Source organism: Sminthopsis crassicaudata, chromosome 1, assembly GCF_048593235.1.
Source record: "Sminthopsis crassicaudata isolate SCR6 chromosome 1, ASM4859323v1, whole genome shotgun sequence".
In the NCBI taxonomy this organism is placed as follows: Eukaryota; Metazoa; Chordata; class Mammalia; order Dasyuromorphia; family Dasyuridae; genus Sminthopsis; species Sminthopsis crassicaudata.
This window is the reverse complement of record NC_133617.1, coordinates 33,758,753-33,773,954: the sequence shown is the minus strand read 5'-3', so window position 1 is coordinate 33,773,954 and position 15,202 is coordinate 33,758,753. Positions and strand designations below refer to the sequence as shown.

General features: G+C 48.0%; 1 protein-coding gene across 14 annotated transcripts in view; it reads left to right on the top strand.

Moving 5' to 3' along the window:
• PITPNM2 (phosphatidylinositol transfer protein membrane associated 2) overlaps nt 1–15,202 on the top strand; it is a 266,887-nt gene that overhangs the window by 220,850 nt on the left and 30,835 nt on the right. For 10 of the 14 annotated variants that reach the window (XM_074298846.1, XM_074298806.1, XM_074298788.1 and 7 more), the window contains 4 exons: nt 577–672; nt 2,202–2,264; nt 2,430–2,503; nt 13,841–14,085. In XM_074298846.1, coding sequence (XP_074154947.1) covers nt 577–672; nt 2,202–2,264; nt 2,430–2,503; nt 13,841–14,085 — 478 coding nt within the window. The remainder of the gene's footprint in view (nt 1–576; nt 673–2,201; nt 2,265–2,429; nt 2,504–13,840; nt 14,086–15,202) is intronic. The other 4 variants (XM_074298857.1, XM_074298824.1, XM_074298835.1 and 1 more) reach the window with 1 other exon arrangement.

Below are 15,202 nucleotides of genomic sequence, written 5' to 3'. Positions count from 1 at the left end.
GCTTGGACGGTTTTCTCGCCACAGTAGAAGTGGATTGGAAATAGGTTCATGTTAAGTTAAATCAAACTTTATGGCAGATTGGGGCCTAATTGCAGAGTAGAGCTTTAGAATATGTGAAATACGACTCAAGCCCTGGGCCCCGAGTTCAAATCCGGCTTTGGATACTCACTGACACTGTGATCCTGGGCAAGTCACTTAATCCCATGTGCCTTGGGGGTTCTCATCTGTAAAATGGGGATAGTAACAATCCCTACCTCCCAAGGTGGTAGGGAGAATCAAATGAGATAATACACATAAAGCATTTAGCATATCTCCCTCCCCTAAATCTGTGATTGTGTGCCAGGCTAAAAAGGTTTCTTTTATTCCAAAGAAAAGTCCTCTGTACATGAAGTGATAGAGGTTTGGTATGGACTGGGACCTTAGGGGGGGAGTGTGGTCCTGAGTTGGAAATCTCAAACCCCTCTGGGAGGGGTCCCACCCTCCATACCAGATTCACATCCAGACCATCTCAGTCATGACACAGCAGATGTGAGTGGGCCATAAATGCAACCCGTCCCCTTCTTCTTCCCCCTCCAGAGGACCTGTCTGACAATGAGGAGTCATTCCCCAAGGAAATCACCAAGTGGAGCTCCGATGACCTTATGGACAAGATCGAAACCCCAGAACCAGATGGTAAAGAACAAAAGTGCCCTCTGACTTCAGCTTGGGTGGTGAGGGGAGATGGCAGAAGCTGGGCCAGAATCCACATCTCCATCTCTCTCTCTCTCTCTCTTGCTCTCACTCTCTCACTCTCGTTCTCTCTCTCTCTTACTCTTGCTTTCTCACTCTTGCTCTGATTCTCTCTCTCTCATTGTTTCTTTTTTATCTCTCTTTGTCCTTCTTTGTCTTTCTCTTTTGTTCTTCTTTGTCTCTTCTTCCTTCCCTTCCCTTCCCTTCCCTTCCCTTCCCTTCCCTTCCCTTCCCTTCCCTTCCCTTCCCTTCCCTTCCCTTCCCTTCCCTTCCCTTCCCTTCCCTTCCCTTCCCTTCCCTTCCCTTCCCTTCCCTTCCCTTCCCTTCCCTTCCCTTCCCTTCCCTTCCCTTCCCTTCCCTTCCCTTCCCTTCCCTTCCCTTCCCTTCCCTTCCCTTCCCTTCCCTTCCCTTCCCTTCCCTTCCCTTCCCTTCCCTTCCCTTCCCTTCCCTTCCCTTCCCTTCCCTTCCCTTCCCTTCCCTTCCCTTCCCTTCCCTTCCCTTCCCTTCCCTTCCCTTCCCTTCCCTTCCCTTCCCTTCCCTTCCCTTCCCTTCCCTTCCCTTCCCTTCCCTTCCCTTCCCTTCCCTTCCCTTCCCTTCCCTTCCCTTCCCTTCCCTTCCCTTCCCTTCCCTTCCCTTCCCTTCCCTTCCCTTCCCTTCCCTTCCCTTCCCTTCCCTTCCCTTCCCTTCCCTTCCCTTCCCTTCCCTTCCCTTCCCTTCCCTTCCCTTCCCTTCCCTTCCCTTCCCTTCCCTTCCCTTCCCTTCCCTTCCCTTCCCTTCCCTTCCCTTCCCTTCCCTTCCCTTCCCTTCCCTTCCCTTCCCTTCCCTTCCCTTCCCTTCCCTTCCCTTCCCTTCCCTTCCCTTCCCTTCCCTTCCCTTCCCCTTTCCCCTTCCCCTTCCCCTTCCCCTTCCCCTTCCCCTTCCCCTTCCCCTTCCCCTTCCCCTTCCCCTTCTCCCTTCCCCTTCCCCTTCCCCTTCCCCTTCCCCTTCCCCTTCCCCTTCCCCTTCCCCTTCCCCTTCCCCTTCCCCTTCCCCTTCCCCTTCCCCTTCCCCTTCCCCTTCCCCTTCCCCTTCCCCTTCCCCTTCCCCTTCCCCTTCCCCTTCCCCTTCCCCTTCCCCTTCCCCTTCCCCTTCCCCTTCCCCTTCCCCTTCCCCTTCCCCTTCCCCTTCCCCTTCCCCTTCCCCTTCCCCTTCCCCTTCCCCTTCCCCTTCCCCTTCCCCTTCCCCTTCCCCTTCCCCTTCCCCTTCCCCTTCCCCTTCCCCTTCCCCTTCGCCTTCCTCCCTCCCTCCCTTCCTCCCTCCCTCCCTCTCTCTCTCTCTCTCTCTCTCTCTCTCATTCTCTTTCTTTTTCTCTCTCTCCTTCCCTCTCTACCTCCTTCTCTCTCTGTCTCTCTTTCCATCTATCTGTCTTGTCTCTCTGTTTGTCTCTTTCTCTATCTCTCTGTCTGTCTCTCTCGATTCTGTTTTTGTTCCAGCGCCTGTGATCACTGCTCCCCCATGGGCAGAGCTGCATGAGGTCACAAGTCCGACATCCCTTGGTATGACTGGGCCACTGGTGGCTCTGCCACCCTGGGGCTGAGGTTGCCAAGGGTGGGGGGCGGGGCCGGGAGGTACAGGACCTTTGGGACCCGGCCCCCCACCCCAACACACATATATACTCAAGAGTCTCCCAGGTCACATTGGGGGCTGGTTTTTTGTTGCAGACAATCTGTACCCTGAGCCAGTAGCCAACGAATACCCTGAAACCAGCAACGTGGAGCAGCTCAACGTAGCTGAGGTGAGCCTCTGGATTGGGGGGCGGGGTAGGGCCCCAGACTGCTCCAGTGGGATGGGCCACGGGGCTTCAGAGCTGGAGAGGACCTCAGAAGCCATCATGTACCTGGACAACAAGCCCACACTCCTTCTAGAAGGCCATTGTTTGAGACCTAGAAGGGACCTCAGTAGTATCATTGTACAGATGAGGAAACCAGGGTTCTGGGAGGCAGAAACTCACCCCAGCCATATAGGGATCCACAGAACCTGTATTTGCAACAGGTCTCACGTTAGCAAGATTTTTCTTCCGAGGCAGATGGGCGGCTGTCCTCCTGATGGAGAGAGGACTGTCTTGGCTCAGGAAGATTTGATCCTTACTCAGCCATGTGACCCTGGGCAGGTCGTTTAGCCTCTGCCTCAGTTTCCTCATCCATAAAATGGAGATAATAACAGCACCTACATCTCAGAGTTGTTGTGAGAATCCGACAACATTGGAGGATCCAACAATATTGGGAGGATCCAGTATTTGTAACGCACTCAGCACAACACCTGGCACTGTGGGGGGCTTAATAAATGCTTGTTCCCTACCCTCTGGCTTTTCATGTATCCTAAAACTGCCTCTCCATGCCCCGGGCCCAAGCAGAATCAGTCCTGTCTCATTTCTGTGTGAGGGCCCTCCCACGGGAGATGGAAACAGGCATCCGTTAAAGCCCTTCCAGAGCTTGAAGCCAGCCCCCCCCCCCCCAAGCCCCTTCATTTCTCTGTTAGGCTGACCCTCCCATGGGACGATCACTGGTCCCTTCCCCATCTCAAATGCCCTTGTGCTCCGGTCCCGCTGACCTCACATCCCAGAGCTGCAAAGCTTTCTTAGCCTGGAAGGGAATGTGATAGAAAGAGCCCCAGGCAGGAGGCCAGGAGCCCTTCCGCCCTCTTGGCCATTCCCCAGGGTGACCCTGAGCCGGCGCCTTTCCCCCTTCCAGTCTTTGTACAAGAGTATGATGATCTCCAAGCTCCTTCCAGTTTTGAGAGTCTATAGTTCTCTTAGTGATGTGATGGGGTAACACTACCCTTAAGGAGCTTGCAGTCTAGTAGGGATTTAGCTCTATACCAACTGGACAAATGCGGGGCTGGATTGCACAGGCTGGTACATGGGTAAAGTCAAGAGGGATGCCCCCAGACTTGGTATGTGCTCAAAGAAATGCTGCTTTCCTCACTGGGGGCCCTCCGGGCCACTGCCAGGGGAAAGGGGACCCTGTGGGAGAGGGACTAGAAAACTCCAAAGTGGTTTGGAGGGACCAAAGCTCTCGCCAATTGCCACATAACGTGGCGTGGAAATCAGCTGTGTGCCAGGGCATAAAATGAGAGTGCTTTCAGGTGAAGAAAAACTTAGGAAAAATCAAGTGTGAAGGGCATGAAAACTCTGGAGTGAAGGTTGCCCAGGCAGAGGCAGAAGGCAGCACCCAGCACGTGTGACCCAAGGGGCTCAGGACAGCTGCTGTCTAAACCTGTCAAATAAAGCAGTTATGTAGATCCTTGTGTGTGTGTTTGTAGGGCTTCTGGGTTTTTTTTGCAAAGGAGCTTTGGGCCCCTCCTCTTCCTCCCACGGAGGGCTGCCGTGTGGCCGATTGCATTGCAGGCAGGGAGGGGAAAGGGGGAGCAGAACAGCACAGGGTCTGGGTCTTTGTTTGCCCCACCCCTTCGGTAGTGGGTAGAGTATTGGACTTGGATCTGAATCCAGATCTCCGGTTACCAAGTCATGTAACCCCCAATGAGCCTCCAGCTTCCTCATCTGTACAATGGGCAAGTTGAATTAGATGATCTTTGTAAGATCCAATGATCTCACGGCCATTTTGATCCATGCTCACTGCAGCTCTGGGAGGCTCCCCTAGATCCCCCGCACCACAGAAATTAAACAATTAAACTCTCAGTAACCCTGGGATGGAAAGGAAAATTCCATTCTCAGGCTGCAAGTGGGTATCAGGCAAAGTGAGACTCCAAAATGGCCTCCCCTGGAGCTTCAGCACATGGGCAGCCCCCCCACCCTGTCACCCTTGGGCATCCTGGCTCCTGGACAGATGAGGTTGGATTTTGTGATTGAAGAGTAGGGGTGGGCTCTGTTTGCAGAGGGCTCTGGTGAGGAAGGGCACAAATCCATTGCCCCTTAATGAAGGAACAAAGACCAGGGCCCCTTTCCTTCTTGTAGCTTGAACTGCTGCCATGGCCCTCATTACAGAAACCCCCCAAAAATGCTTATTTCCTCACTGGGGTACCCTCTAGGCCACTGCCAGGGGGAAGGGGACCCTTAGGTATTGTGCCCTTGCAGGATTTCTGAACTGCCAGTCAGAGGACCTGAGTTCAGCTTTGTATCCTCCCACTTACCTCCTTGGGAGAAATCCTTCCCCCCCTCCTATGTCTCAGTTTCCTCATCTGTAAATTGAGGGGATTGAGCAAAATGATCACTTCTGTGACAACTCTAGGCACCTGTAAGATTAGGAGCTCAGACTAGACCAGGGATTCGTAATCTTTTTTTCTGTCCCAGACCCCTTCTCTGAGCAATGATTCTAAATGCACAAAATAAAATGCATAGAATTACAAAGGAGAATGATTATATTGACATACCATCATCCAAATAGGTTTTGAAAATAACAAATTCAGGGTGGCTAGGTGGCCCAGTGGATAGAGCACCAGCCTTGAATTCAGGAGGACCCGAGTTCAAATCTGGCCTCAGACACTTAACACTTCCTAGCTGTGTGACCTGGGCAAGTCACTTAACCCCAGCCTCAGGGGGAAAAAAACAAAACAAATTCACAGGGGAAGGGAACAAGCATATATTAAGCACCTACTATGTGCCAGCGCTGTGCTAAAATGCTTTACAAATATTCTCTCATTTGAGGGAAGTGCTATTATCATCCCCATTTTTACAGATGGGGAATCCGAGGCAAACAAAACCTCTCGGGTCTTTCTGACTCTGGGCTCAGCCACAACCGTCACCACTTTTCCCCCTTTAAGAATTCTCTGCCTTGATCTCTTTTTATTTATTTATTTATTTATTTATTTATTTATTTATTTATTTACAAGATATATGCATGGGTAATTTTTCAGCACTGACAATTGCAAAACCTTTTGTTCCAACTTTCCCCTCCTTCCCTCCACCCCCTCCCCCAGATGGCAGGTAGACCTCTGCCTTGATCTCTTAAGGCCCTTTCTCTTTCTAAATTATGATCCCAAAATCTCCCATGATATGATCCTTCTGGGCCTTAGTTTCCCCAACTGTAAAATGAAAGGGCCATCATGCTAGCTGACCTCCAAGATCCCTTTGAGCTTTAAAATCAGTGTTCCTAAGAATCCTCCATCTCCCCCAGGCAGGGCACCCCACGTGGCAGAGGATGACTTTGGGCTGATCTACAAGACTGAAATAATGGCATAGGTTGGTAGCTCAGTTGGCATCTAGTGTCCCAGGTCTCGTGCCCTGGAGACAGCTCCCACTTTCCCCCGTTTCAGAATTTCTCTATGTTTTGGGTATCCCTGGGAATCTTCCACTGAGTGTGCTTCTCGTGTGCACCTAGTGCCAGATTTGTAGGCTGACTATGCACTTTCATAGATCGTCATTTGTCATGAGTCGTCATGATGACTAAAATGGAAGGCTGTTAGGGGCCAGAACTTTTTCTTTTTTGTTTTTTTTTTCTGAGGCTGGGGTTAAATGACTTGCCCAGGGCCACACAGCTAGGAAGTGTTAAGTATCTGAGACCAGATTTGAACTCAGGTCCTCCTGAATTCAGGGCTGGGGCTCTATCTACTGCGCCACCTAGCTGCCCCCAAGGGGCCAGAACTTGAAACAAGGTGCTAAGTTACTGGAATTGATAGAGACAATGCTTATGTACTTAGTTCACACCTTTAAGAGAGCTCACATTAGAGTTCACACCTTTAGAGAGCATGTATAAGCTAGGAGCCTCAACTAGGATTGACTTCTGGAGATTCACAAGTCAGAAGCCCACAAGCCCACTCTCGGAGGCAGAGTCAGATTCACTCCAACTTTCACCTTTGTGCTGGCTGGAGGCTGAAGGACAAACCTTTGGATTCGGAGACATTCAGAGGGAGCTCTTGGGAACCAAGGAGAGAGATAAGCCTCTACTAAAGCTAACTGGCCCCAGGAAAAGAGACAAGATTTTGAAGGACACAATAAAGCATCTGGACTTTAACTCTTGGTTACATTTGGGGTGATTACACTGAACTGAAACTAAGACTGCTCCCAGAAGCCCCTTAAGAAACCTGCTTCCAGAGAACAATTATATTTTAGAGAAGAGAACATTACATTTTGGTGCCTGAACGTGGACCAAGAAACTTCATCTGTGACCCAGAAATTAGGGTGAGTACAATAAGGAAACTTTGTTAAAAGAGCTAATGTAGAATTTCAGCTGAAATGGGACAAATGTTTAGAAAACAGCCTTCTGCTTCTCTTCAAGGAAAATGTGTAGAGAACATTGTCAGGGTTATGAAAAGCCAAGGTTTAATTATAATTTGAGAGCAGATCACTGAACTTTTAGAAACTGGGTAGTATATATCTCCTTGGTTTTCTATGGAAAAAGAATTGGATTTAGAGGAGTGGAAATTAGTAGAAGAGCAACGTTGTCAATTCTACAATGAAAATAGACGACTCAATTTCCAAAGACACTTAATACATCCAATTTAATACAACTGGCTTTAGGAAATTATATAAGTTATAGAATAAGGAAAAAGAAGAAAGAGCAAGTGGGGGAGGTGCCAACTAAACTAGGTAAAAAGGATGAAGAATCAGATTAGAATGGAGTTAAGTAGCATTTCCTATCCCCTGACCTATCTCCCTCAATTAACTCTTCATGGGTGAAGGAAGAAGGAGGAGGGGAAGGAGTAGTAACACAAACAGAATCACCTATTAAGCAGCCTATGAAAGATTAGAAAAAGCACTGGTTAAGGCAAAAAATGAAGGAGAGACTATATCTGATTTTATAGATGCATACCCTGTGATTGAAGAGCTTGATTCTTCCGGTCAAAAAAGGAGAAGATACACACCTTTTGATCTGGAAAGAATTAAGGATTTGAAAAAGGGTTGCACAAGAGTGGACTACATCATCTTATGTTAAGATGTTATTAGATAACTTGGAAATCCTAACCCCCAGTGATTGCAAACCCATAGCAAGGACATGTTTAGAACTTGGACAAAACTTGTGGCTTTCAGAGTATCATGAATTATGTAGAATTCAAGCCAGATGCAATAGACAAAGGAGTTAATGTACAAGTCACTTTTGACCAATTAGCTGGTGAAGGTCAATACAGAGAGAATTCAGAACAGATTGATTTTCCCATAACAGTGTGTGAGCAAATTTCTAAGGCTGCAATAAAAGCTTGGGGTTCCCTCCCCAGATAAAAAGATGAAGGTAAAGCCTTCACAAAAATAGAACAAGGTCCCAATGAACCTTTTGCGGATTTTGTGGGACATTTGCAAATAGAACTATTAGAGAAAATGCAACTACAGAAGTAATGGCCAGACATTTGGTTAAGGAAAATGCCAATGAGGTTTGCAGAAGAATTATATGAGGACCACACAAAAATGCTCCTTTAGAGGAGATCATAAGATGCTGTACTACAGTGGGCACAAATGCTTATTATACCCAGACTATGATGAACATGGGAAGACAGGGTCCTTTCTGGCAAGGGACTTCTAGAGAAAATCATCAATGCTTTCAATGTGGAAAAGTTGGACATCTAAGAGCTCAATGTAGATATGGAGATAGAGTGAGAAAACAGGGTGAGAGAAGACCTAAAACCCCAAAATGCTACAAGGGTTTCCACTGGGCCTCAGAATGTAGATTGACCCAGGGGAATGAGAGGCAGGGGCCCAGATGTCATACAAAAGATAGGTGGGGCATGATGGCAGCTGAATTTACACCCAGAGAGTCTTTAGGTTAGGACTCTGATGTGATAAACCAGCCGAAAAGCAATCACATGGTAGAAAGGGATTACATGATCAGTCAGCCAAAAAGCAATCAGCAGAAAGGGATTACACTTGGGGAGAATACAGGCCTTTTAAACCAACAGGGCAGTGTCCAGTGCAAATAGCTTCAATATAATTGCCAGGTAATGAGGAGAAATCCCAAAAGTGGTAAATAGAAGGGACGAGATAGTTTAACTGCCTGGGAGAGAGGGTTTGCTTGTATTTTTACAAATGGAGAAGGAAACAGATGGGTGGCAACAAGCACCTGGAGAGAAACAGAAAAGGAGAAAAACCTCAACAAAGGAGAAGATCTAAGAAACATCTGACACTGAAAGAACATGGCTGATAATGAGATTATTGCAGTACTTGAAAACCAGGCAGGAATCATTGCATTCCCTAACACAGGATGAAACTATTGTAGGACTTCAAAACTTGCAGGAATTATTGGATTCCTGGAACATGAGCTAATGGACAATGGATTCCTTTTGGATTATTTCTAGGACTTATGGACATGTATAAATCTTTATGTTAATTCATGTTATTTGTTACATCACTACCAGCCTGTGTTATGTAACTATGTGCTTATGTAATTTATGTAATACCTCTCATATTGAGGGATTTATATATACCTGTTTCAAGTAAGCCCCTTCAGAAACCCGCTAATCTGATTTGATTTCCTTTGGTGTTTTCATTTCCCTGAGAAGTCAGGGAGGGTGTGACACCTCCTTTTTATGGTGTTTTCACTTCTTTTTTGAGCAATCAGGGAAGGTGTGATCTCCTTCATTTTGGGGGGTTCTCACCTCCTTGAGAAGTCAGGGAAGTTCATTATCACCTATGTTCTAAATCAAAAGAAAGTGGGAGATGTTATGGGCCAGAACTTGAAACAAGGTGCTAAGTCACTGGAATTGATAGAGATAATGCTTATATACTTAGTTCACACCTTTAAGAGAGTTCACACTAAGGGGCAGCTAGGTGGCACAGTGGATAGAGCACCAGCCTTGAATTCAGGAGGACCCGAGTTCAAATCTGGTCTCAGACACTTAACACTTCCTAGCTGTGTGACCCTGGGCAAGTCACGTAACCCCAGCCTCAGGGAAAAAAAAAAGAGAGAGAGAGTTCACACCTTTAGAGAGCATGTATAAACTAGGAGCCTCAACTAGGATTGACTTCTGGAGATTCACAAGTCAGAAGCCCACAAGCCCACTCTCGGAGGCAGAGTCAGATTCATTCCAACTTCCACCTTTGTGCTGGCTGGAGGCTAAAGGACAAACCTTTGGATTTAGAGACATTCGGAGGGAGCTCTCGGAACCAAGGAGAGAGATAGGCCTCTACTAAAGCTAACCGGCCCCAGGAAAAGAGACAATAAAGAATTTGGACTTTAACTCCTGGCTGCATTTGGGGTGATTGAACTGAACTGAAACTAAGGCTGCCTCCAGAAGCTCCCCAAGAAACCTGTACCCAGAGAACAATTATAATTTAGAGAAGAACATTACAGAAGGCAAAGTGGTAAGACTGGGTTTGGAGTAAAGGGGCCTGGATTCAAATCCCATCTCTGATGCTTAATCTTTTAACCTTCCTGGGCCTCTGTTTCCATCTATAAAATGAAACAGCTTGACTTGATGGCCTAAGAAGTCTCTTCCAGCTCTCAATCTGTTGAGCACCTGCTATATGCCAGCACCCTACTAGGTTCTGGCAATAGATAAAATAATCTTTGCCCTCAGGGGGCGTATGTTCTACTCCATGGATATAGCCTATACACAGCTAATTCAGAATATGGGCAAAGAAAACTTTGGCATTGATTTGGGTATCCTAATTATTTATGCAGAGGAGCTCAAATCTGTGGCCCTGTGGTCTTGGGCAAGGACTCAGTATCCCCCTCCAGAAGATATTCATTAAATAGAAGTGGAGAGTTTGTGCTAAATGAAATGGAATCTTAAGGGGGACCTCCCCCAAGGTTTCCTGCCTCCATCCTCTCCATGCTTCTATCCATAGTTTACAAATTACCCAGCTCTTATTCCTAAAATTCCCCTTCCGTCATTATTCCTCTCCCAAGATGTTTAATAGCTCCCTATCGCCTTTGTCCTCCAAACCCTTGGCTTGCTCTTCAAGTCTCCTCTCAGTGCAGGTCCATCGAGATCCTCCCGCTGTCATTAATCTGTACCCTTTTGTTCCCTGTGCCCCATTACTTTGATTTCCTTATTCATTCCTGCCTCGACACTTCTGCTCAAACTGTCCCTTCTTCCCAGAAACCCAGCTTCCTGCCCCCGACCCCCAAACCCCTTCCCATCTTTGAAAGTTTAGCTCCTCTGCACAGACTTGGCTTATTTGGGGCATATTTATGTATGCGTGTGATACCCCTGATTAGAATATAAGCTCCCTGGAGGCAGATACAGTTTCTTTTTGTCTCTGTTCCCCAGGGCTTGCTATGAAGTAGGTGCTTCCTAAAGGCTTTCTGATTGAGCAGTTGATTGGTGAATTGATTCTGGCCTAAGCTAGAGACAGCCTCTATTCCTAGCCTCTCTCGTTGGCTCCCAGGCTACAGAGCTTCATGTAGGATGGATTGGAGTGGTCCACAAAGTTTGTTCCCCTCTCTCTCTCTCTCTCTGTCTGTCTTTGACTCTTTTTCTCTCCCTCTGTCTCTTGTGTGTGTGTCTCTGCCTGTCTCTCCTCTCTCACTCTAATTCTCTCCTCTCTCTCCATCTCTTTCTCTTCCTTTCTATCTCTTTCTCTCTTGTCTCTCTGTGTATGTCTCTCTCTCTCTCTCTCTCTCTCTCTCTCTCTCTCTCTCTCTCTCTCTCTCTACCTCTCTCTCTTCCTCTCCTGTACACATACACACGTGCACACTCCTGGCTGCAATAGATACAAAGACCATTCTGTGTGGGCACTGATCTCCTGGATGTAAAATAGACTTAAAGGTGGATAGAATTTCAGGGTCATGCCCAACACAATTATCCAATAGACATTTATTAAGCTCCTACTAGGTACCAGGTGCTGTTCTGGGTACTGAGGATATACAGAAGCCCTCAAGGGGCTCACAATCTAAAGGGGGCCAGGGGCCAACAGCACATGAAGAAGGAGGCAGGAGAGCTGGGGCGGGATCCCAGCATCTTGTTGCAGGGAGCAGAACCCACTCTGTCTCTGGCTGCTGAGCCTAGGATCGCTCCACCATCCAGCCCCCCAGTTGTGGGGGAGCAGAGGCAGTGTCGATCAAGGCTTGGGGAGCAGCCTGGTGACAAGTTTATCCTGGGAGAAACGTCTTGCTCGGTGGAGTTGAACATGGGCAGAGCAGCAGAGGCAAAGTCCAGCAGCAGAGTCGAGGAAGCTGAGACGAAAGCCTCTTGTCCAAGGTCAGCATCAGAACACATTAAATGTGGCGACAGGAAGTGCGAGCTTGCCGGCCACCCCAGGGCTTACTAGCTGAGGGACACTGAACTCAGCCGTTAACCTTTCTCAAGTCCCTGTCCTGTTACCTGCAAAATGAGCACCTGGAGCACCGGCCTCCCTGTTCTGTCTCTGCACACCCAGGGCTCAGCAAGGTGCCTGACACGCAACGAGAGCCTTAATTTTTGGGGAGACTGAATTGAATTGTTGGGAGGCTCCAATGAGATAGTGTATGTGCAGCAATTTGGAAACCTTTTAAGTGTTCTCTGGGTAAATGTCACTGCGGTTATTATTAGAGGGATGTTTATCCTGGGAGAGAGGAGGTTTGGGGCAGAGGTGAGCAAGCTGCTTCCAGGATCCCAAGGGCTGCCACATCAGATGGAAAAGGGGTTTGTCTCGCTCTCCTTGTTCCCAGAGGGCAAAGTCGGGAGCCCCTGATGGAGGTGGGGTTGGACATCGGAAAGAGTTCAAATTTAGGTTTCTAAAGGGCGAGAAACGTCAAAACCTTGGATGGGCCATAGAGAGAACTTGTGTCCCTGGATGTGAGCCTAGCCCAGGCTGGCCACTTGTCAAGGATGAGGTAACCTCTGAGGTCCCTTCCTGCCCTGAGGTTCAGTCCGTTCCCTCTGGGAATTCATTCACTGAAATCTCCTTCTCTTTTATTTTTTTATTATATATATATATATATTTATAATATTATCCCTTGTATTCATTTTTCCAAATTACCCCCCCTCCCTCTATTCCCTCCCCCCGACGACAGGCAATACCATACATTTTACATGTGTTACAATATAGTCTAGGTACAATACATGTGTGTAAATACCATTTTCTTGTTGCACAATAAACATTAGAATCCGAAGGTACATGCAACCTGGGCAGACAGATATTAGTGCTAACAATTTACATTCACTTCCCAGTGTTTCTTCTCTGGGTGTAGCTACCTCTGTCCATCATTGATCAACTGGAAGTGAGTTGGATCTTCTTTATGTTGAGAAATCTCCTTCTCTTTGAACCCTTCCCTACACGAACATTTCAAGTGAGGGAATCACAGATTTAGAACTAGGCGGGACATCCCTTCATTTGGTAGATGAGGATTTCAGAGCGTGGAGAGGTCATGTAGGATCCTGCATTGTGCCAGTGGCAGAGAGGGCCAGACTCACCTCTATCCTAGCTTAGGAGCTAGTTGGCCATCGTACTTCCAGAGTCCGGAAGGGTTTGGCTCTCTCCCCGGCCATGGGTTTGCCCAAAGCCTCAAATGAGCCAGGAATTCACCAGTTTTGTAAGCCTCAATATACTTAAGTATACTCAATATACTTGTTTTCCCATCTATAAAACGAGGGGGGTTAGATTCAGCCTTCCAAGTCCCTTCCTGCAGCAGCGTAATTACTTTCCATCTATTCCTTATATATCCGTGTTGTCTTTCCTATTAAACTATGGGCCCTTTGAGGGCAAGAATAGGCTTTACTTTGGGTAAGCTCTGTGTAAGTGCCCATTGCCTGGCAGGCACTGTGGGCAGGAGGCGGATCTGTCCCGGAGCCTCTTGTAAAGACACAGAACAGACCCCGCAGAGCAGCAGATCTGGAGTCTTCAGCTCCCCAAAACCCTTCTCTTGCTGTCTTTCTGCCCTAAGAAGGCCACTTAGAGGCTTCCGTTTTCTATAAAATGCTAGGTAATGAGCCAAAGGTCCCTTCAGTGAGTGAATGGGTTTAATCTAATGATAAGCATTGATTCATCATCCCTGCTATGGCAGACGTAATACTAGGCTCCTAGGGACATGGAGGCAGAAGGGAAATGGGCCCTGCCTCGAGGACATACTCAGGGAGTGGAGTTCGCTAAGTTATCCCAGGACAGATGGAAGGACACCTGATGGCCTTCAGTTTTATTAATGATATGAGACTAGTGCCTGCTACTGATCCCTGAAGAACTTAAGCCTGTAGCTCCCAGCCAGGCTCGCAGCCTGCCTTGTGCCTGTGCCGTGACCAGATCTGTCCCCTTCCCTTCCTGCCTTAGGACGAAGCCAGCCCTCCGCTGGTGCCGCCCTCCAAGATCCACGTCTTGCTGCTGGTGCTACATGGTGGAAACATCCTGGACACGGGGACTGGGGACCAGAGCTCGAAACAGGGCGACGTCAATACTATTGCCACAGCCTTTGACACGGTCATGCGCGTGCACTACCCCACTGCCCTCGGTCGCATCACCATCAAGCTGGTCCCCTGCCCACCCATCTGCTCCGAAGCCTTTTCTCTCGTCTCCAAGTGAGTGACAGAATCTGAACATGTTTGTTATTTACTCATTTCAGCCGTGTCCCACTTTTTGTGACCCTGAGTGAGGTTTTCTTGGCAAGGATGCTGGAATGGTTTGCCATTTGCTTCTCTAGCTCATTTTACAGATAAGGAAACTGAGGCAAACAGGGTGAAGTGATTTGCTCAAGGTCACACAGCTCTGAAGTATCTGAGGCCAGATTTGAACTCAGATCCCTCTGCCTCCGGGCCTGGTGTTCTCTCTGCTGGGCTACCTTCCTGCCCCAGAAGCTGAATTAGGGAAGTCCTTAAGGTTTTCTGGATTTCCCACCAGGAAAAGTCTCTCCTGGGTTCTGAGAAGACATCAGATTTGGGTCTGTACAAAAGTTCAGATATTAGGGTCCCGTTCATCTCCTGAAAGGCTGAGTTCCTAATCAGCTCCCCAGCCTGGGATAGTGAAGACAACGGAGGCAGTGGAGGAGCAGGAGAAGCCCTGTGCTGAGCCAGATGACCTTGGAGCTGCCAGAATTCCATTTTAATCTGAATTCCGGTTCTGTTACTTATTCCCCCTGTGACTTCAGGTCCTCAATTTTGTGTTCCATCCAGGAGGGAATCACAGATTTAGAACTGGGAGCGACTTTAATGGCTTTGATGGCTGAGGATATCAGAGCGTGGAGAGGACATGTAGGGTCCCACATTGTGCCAGTCAGAAAGGCCGGAGGGGACCTCAGATCGCACGTGGTTTAATCCCATCCATCTCTGGTGGTTATTGTTTTTCCTCATAGATGAGGATGGCCCATCTCTGCAGTGAGACAGTGGAAAGCCTAATTTAGGGTCAAAGGATTTGGATTCTAATCCTAACTCTGTTCCTTACTGTCTGTCCTTATTCAGACAAGTCTGTTTCCTCATCTGTGAAGAAAAAAATAGTAAGGCCCAGAGATGTTTGGGATGAAAGCCTGTGATGTCTGAGGTCGCTTCCAGCTTTTGGGGCACGCTACCTCCCAAAGCATCACACTTCCATGCTGGACGGCTTTCCTTGTTAGGCAGTATTTATCTCCTCCTGCCCCCACCTTTTCTTTTTTCTCTCCTGCATGCTGGATTAGAATCTTTCAGAAATGTTTCTTTTACTATG